Below are 6220 nucleotides of genomic sequence, written 5' to 3'. Positions count from 1 at the left end.
TGTGGTAAATACCGTATGTGGTTTTCTTAATGGAGGGATAATTGTTTACTGATGAATACTCAGTGTAAAGCTCAAATTTCAAATGAATAACAAGTGTAACAAGACTCGGCAAATGCCTGTATCTGTGAAACTCTCACTCCCGTCAAGTTACAGGATATTTTTATCGACTCTGCATGTCCTCCTGTGACCCTCCCAGAATGTTGTGCTCCTTCCTGTCTCTGTGATAAAACACTCTGACAAGAAGCTACTGAAGGTAAGAGAGGGTTTGTTTGGCTGCTGATCCAAAGTCACGGTCTTTCATTTTGGGACTGTCGAGGCAGGAACACAAGTAGCCGGTCACATCCCATCAGTAATCACGAACAAACAAGGATAACCGCACCCTTGCTTGCTTGTTCTCAGCCAGTTTGCTCCTCTCTTATACAGTTCAGTTCAGGACCCCCTGCCTAAGCGATGGTGCCACCTACAGTGGGCTGGGTCCTCCTATGTCTATTAACAATCAAGAAATGCCCTATAAACATGCCCACAGGTGAACCTGATTCAAGTAATTGTGCATTAAAACTCTTCCTGGCTGGAGAGATGGCTCAGTGGTGATAAACATGTACAGCTCTTGCAGAGGACCCAAGTTGTGCCCTCATTACCCACACCAGGCTGCTTACAACCACCTGTTACTGTAGCTCTGGGAATCCAATGCCTTCTTCTAGCTGGCCATACACACAGACACACACAGACACACACACAGACACACATGAGTCCCTGATATTTCATTGATAGATTCATACTGTATATAGCAGTCTGTGTATGGCTTCAAAAGGGTTTTCATATGTAACCAAGCCATTGCTCATGCCATCCATTCTGTTTCCTTTATTCACTGTGTGACATCCATTTCACTACCAGGTCCCAATGTCATTCCCTAACTGTAGACACTTGAATTATTTCCAACATGATTCCTAAGCAAAACATTTGTGTGGTAGGGGTAGGGGACAACAGGGTCTCACACAGCCCAGACTGACATTGAACTAAGCAAGTAACTGAGGACTGCCATGAACTCCTGATCCTTCCTATCTCTGCTTCCCAAGTGCTGGAATTACAGGCTTATACCAGCATGTCCGGCTCACGAAGTGTGGTGGATGGAACCCAGGGCTCCGTGCAAGGAAGGTGAGCACTCTACTTAATTGCCTTCCCCATTCCTAAGGAGGGCTTCTATTTTTAATTCCCCTCCCCCCCCCGTGGATCTCAAATAAATAACTAGGGGTGAAAGTGATGACTATCAAGCAGATGCATGTACAAGGATCTCCTAGAGGGCTGGGAAGATGTCCCCTTGTAAAGCACTTGCTATGCAATCACTGAGGGTCCCCAGCACACACGTGAAAGACAAAATAGTGTCTGCAACTGTAATCCCAGCACTCCCATGGCGAGATGGGAGATGGAGGCAGGAGAATCTCTAGAAGCTGGCGTGCTGACTATAGCAGCAAACAAGATACTCTGTCTCAAGGTGGAAGGAGCAGCACTCAAGGTAGTCTTCTGACCTTCACATGTGTGCTGTGGTCCGCATACGGCCATCGTCACACACGCACACAGACACACAGACACACACACACACACAGACACACACACAGACACACACACACAGACACACACAGACACACACACACACATACACACATGCACACACACGCACACATGCACGCGCGCACACACACATGCACACACATGCACACAGACACACAGACACACACATGCACATACATGCACACATACACACATGCACACACACACAGACACACACATGCACACACATACACACGCACACACACGTTTTAAAAAAGAATCTGCTAGGTTGTTTTCTGACTTGGTGTGCCATTTAAAACCTCCCTAAAATCCCAGCTCTATGTATAATTGACACTTGAGCTGGTTACATCCTGCAGTGTCAGCCATCGTGATAGGTGTGTGCATGTGAGACATTGTATATTCTAGAGTCAGAGGATGTACTGCTTCACAGATGCTTGGGCAGCAAAGTGTGCTGGTTACACTGTGTGAGTCATTTCCACACACTCACTCATTTCTCTCCTGGCTATTCTTCTTGTCATTTTCTCCAAGTCACTGTTGATGCTGCCTTTAGTAACTTACTCCACAGTTTGTACATTTGAGAATCTGTTAATGACACATAAACATTTTTGATAGTCGGGTGTAGCAGCGCACATCTGTCATCCCAGCACTTGCAAGGTGCAGGCAGGAGGATCAGAAATTTGAGCACATCCTTAGCTACATAATGAATTCCAGGCCAGCCTGGGTTACATATGATTCTGTTTCAAAGCCAAACAAAATAAAGCACAACAAGACTAAATACATAAATAAAAGGTGGTCGAAATTTTTATACTTCCTTTATAGGCCACTGTACTTACACAGCGTGTGTGCTTGTACACACACATGCACACATACACAAATACACATAAATAAAAATAAGTAAGGGCTGGAGAGATGACTCAGTGGTTAAGAGCACTGACTGCTCTTCCAGAGGTCCTGAGTTCAATTCCCAGCAACCACATGGTGGCTCACAACCATCTGTAATGAGATCTGATGCCCTCTTCTGGTGTGTCTGAAGACAGCTACAGTGTACTCAGATAAATGAAATAAATAAATCTTTAAAAAAGAAATAAATCTTAAAATCAAAAGACAAAACCAAAAGCAGACCCGATCACAACAGAAGCTGCAAAGCCGGAAACACCCCTTTTGGAAATGAGAGGACATCACAGAACGATGTCTCTTAACATCACTGACACAGGCTGCTGCGGAAAGAGCAGGGGACTTTACATTCTCACGGCACAGATAGGAAGCCAAGAGGAAAAGCCAGTGTGTTGGGATATCCCATGAGTGGAAAGGGACACAAAGAGGATGCTTCAAACAGAACTGACAGTTCTTTTATTTGTGGATCCCTGAGGAGACACAAGGTGTTTGGGGGGCGGGAGAGACAAGCCTAACAGTGGCAAAGGCAAGGCTGGGTCAACACTGGGCTACTAGAGGACACTGCACACATAGGAACATGAAGGTGGGTTCCACTCCTGTGTCCCAGGGAGGAGGTTGTAGCATGGATCCCTGAACCTGAAAGAGGGTGTTGTGGTCTGAATCCTTGGATCTGAGAGAGGAGATTGAAGTCTGGACTTGTGAGTCTGAGGGAGGAAATTGGAGTCTGGACTTGTGAGTCTGAGGGAGGAGGCTAGGGCCTGAACTTGTAGATCTGAGGGAGAAGGGCTGGGAGCAATTCTGAGTCTCAGGTTTCCTCAGCAGGCTTCATGTGGGCCGTGTAGTCAGTCCATAGCTAGTTTGTCTGAATGGTGGTCTGGATCCAGTTAGTGAACTTGCAGAGATTGGTGTAGACACTTGGTACGCCAGGCTGCCCACACTGTCCTTGTCCCAAAGACACGAGCCCTTGTAGGGATCTGTTGCACACTATGGGACCCCCAGAGTCCCCCTGAGAGAGAGAGAGGGAAAGAGGTGGAAAGAGGGAGAGGGGGAGGGAAAGGGGGAGGGATAGGGAGAGGGAAAGAAGGAGGAGAGGGACAGGGAGAGGGGAAAGGAGGAGGGGGAAAAGGAGGGGGAGGGGGAGGGAGAAAAGGAGGGGGAGGGGGGAAGAGGGAGTCAGCATCCAGAAGAGCATGAGTAGAAGATACACAATGAAGTCCCAGGGCACCCACATAAGCATGGTAGACAGAGACAGAAGGAAACCAGCCACATGCCCTTGCCAGAGCCCTGAGGCCACATGAACAGGAGCCCTGTGTCCACACAACTGGCTGCTTTTCTGGGGCTTGTTGCTTGCCCTGTCTGTCTGTTTGTCTGTCTGCCTGCCTGTCTTCTTCAGGGCTTGCTTTTCTGCCTCTGTCTTTGCGTTCTGTGTATGTCTATGTTCCCTTTGTTTTTATTTTTCCTCAGAATGGCTATTTCTGTTTCTTCCTACATCTATTTGGTGGTTTTTGTTTGTTTGTAGTCCTGGAAGCAGAACCCAGTACCTTTATAGAGGTGCTCTATCCCTGAGCCACGCCCCCCCCTCCTCGCTGTGGGGGCGGGGTTTAGGCAGGTGTTTGGCACTGGCTTGTATTCCTAGCCTCTTTTCACATTTTATTTTGAGGCACGATCTCACTAAGTTGTCCAGGCTGGATCTTATTTCTCAGCTTCCTGAGATTATAGGTTTGAACCACTATGCCTGGCTTCTAGGTCTCTGCCTCCGCTCTCCTCCTTCTCCCCCTCCCCCATTCTCTTTCTCCTCCTCCTCTTTTGAGACAGAGTCTCACTGGGTATATCTGGCTGGCCTTGAACTCACAGACATCACCTGCCTCTGCCTACCTTGCTGGGATTAAACTTGGCTGCCCCGCTTCTCACAGTCAGTCTCAGTGTGTCTCAGGTATACCTTTTGCACCTCCCTGCCTTGTCACTGTTCCACCCTCCCGGTGTCTCACATTGCACGTGTCCTTTTGGTCCTGTCCTCCTCCAGCGCAGAACATACTGAGGTGATACACAGGGTCATACTGCAGCCGGCAAGTCTCCTCTGACGCCACTGAGAGATTCACACACTGCAGGAGGCTGGGCAGTTTCCCTGGGGCACACAATGGAGGGTCAGTCCATTTTGGCTGGGTGGGGAACTTCTCAGAGAAGGCAACCCTGTTCTCGGGCAGCTCACCATTCTTTAGTCGACCCCAACCAGAGACTAAGCAGGTATCCCCAGGAGTGGGGCACTGGGTAGCCACAGGGATGCGCCTGATGGTGTTAGACTCCATCACTGATTCGTTCAGCTTGATGAGCATGAGATCGTTGGCAAAAGAAGGGTCGTTGTAGTTCGGGTGTTGGATGGAGAGGTGGGCCTCTAACATCCGGCTGCCAGGCTCTTGGGAGCCTTCCAGGTTGTGCAGGCCCAGTCCCACCATGTAGGAGCTGAGGATCACCCAGCAGGTGAGTATACAGTGGCACCTGTGTCTCCCATCTCATCATCTACTCCTGCTTCACCTTTCCCTTCCCACTAGACTGTCCTGGTCCCTAAGGTTTGAGCTCCCCTCACTTGTCAACATTGTGGCCACTTGCGCGCCCTCTGCAGGCCGCGTATGATATCGAACGCCCTCCCGTCAGCATCCTGCCCTACCACCCCCACTCACTCCTGTAAGCAGTGTCCTGCTGACAGCACCCACTGCGGATGCACCAGGACGCCTGAGCAGAAAAAACCATCTTCTGAGAACAGTGCCGCCTGCCAGGGTTGCGAGTGTGGGAGGCAGTCCTGGCCTTGGATGATTCGGCTGTTGACACTTGAGGCCGAGGCTCCTAGGGATGGAGTCAAGATTTGGGGATATGGGGTGTGGAGCAGGGGTGCGTTTCAAGGCTTCTGGGATGGGAGCGGGGTCCCGGATGAGAGCTCAGAGCTATGGGGGTGATGTTTGAGTGAAGAGATCTAATCAGAGGTTGCAGTGGGTTTGTATGTTGGTGGGAGGATGGTCGAGACTGAAAATAAATGAATCCTTGATTAGAGTTCCTCTCCACAGGGTTTCAGAGAAGGGGAGTGGTTAGAGCCTGAGGGCAAGACCCTTGGTGGAGACAAGTTCAGAACACAGCCTCACTGTCCCTGGAGGTAAGATTTAGTGCAGCGGCTTGGTTAGGGCTTCAGGGGTGGAGACAAAGCTGGGGACAGAATGAGGGCGCTGGACCAGGGAGGGTTTGAGAGCAGAAATGTGACTGGGGCTTCCCAGGTCCCAGGGGAGGTGTCATGGAAAAGGGGAAGGAAATTGCTTTGAAGGTGGGCAAGAGTCTGGACTGGGTGGAGGCAGGGTTCACCCTAGCAGGGTGTTAATGGACGGACCTTGGTCTCTGCCCCTGAGAAGGATTAGGGTTCACCACATAAGCTGGGCAGTTCAGGGGACAGGGTCTTACTTCGGGGATGTGGGAATGGCTGGGGACAGGTAAAGAGGCTGGAGCAGGGTTCTTAGGGGTCGAGTCTGAGGACTGGAGTATGGGTGAAGCTTTAGTGTTCATAAAGGTCAAGGTCAGAGGGAGGGGAATTACCATGAAGGGGCTGACAAAGTCAGGACTGGATGGTGGTTCAGGACATAGGACTTGTCTCCAGTTACCAAGCAACTGGTGTCTGGAGTGGACTGAGAACTTCAGGGTAGGATCAGGGCTCAGAGGGGGTGGAGTCAGGGCTCAGAGGGGGTGGAGTCAGGGCTCAGAGGGGGTGGGGTCAGGG

At 50.1% G+C, this 6220-nt stretch overlaps 1 protein-coding gene across 1 annotated transcript in view; it reads right to left on the bottom strand.

Moving 5' to 3' along the window:
• Positions 1–2980: 2980 nt before the first annotated feature.
• Klk4 (kallikrein related peptidase 4) overlaps positions 2981–6220 on the bottom strand; it is a 4289-nt gene continuing 1049 nt past the window's right edge. The window contains exons 2-5 of the mRNA XM_031384294.1: positions 5142–5304; positions 4673–4923; positions 4452–4588; positions 2981–3469 (exon numbers count right to left, since the gene is read on the bottom strand). Coding sequence (XP_031240154.1) covers positions 3317–3469; positions 4452–4588; positions 4673–4923; positions 5142–5304 — 704 coding nt within the window. The 3' untranslated portion in view covers positions 2981–3316. The remainder of the gene's footprint in view (positions 3470–4451; positions 4589–4672; positions 4924–5141; positions 5305–6220) is intronic.

The sequence above is a fragment of the Mastomys coucha genome, unplaced genomic scaffold (genome assembly GCF_008632895.1).
Source record: "Mastomys coucha isolate ucsf_1 unplaced genomic scaffold, UCSF_Mcou_1 pScaffold21, whole genome shotgun sequence".
Taxonomy (NCBI): domain Eukaryota; kingdom Metazoa; phylum Chordata; class Mammalia; order Rodentia; family Muridae; genus Mastomys; species Mastomys coucha.
The sequence above is the reverse complement of the archived record's forward strand: the minus strand, read 5'-3'. Positions and strand labels throughout refer to the sequence as shown.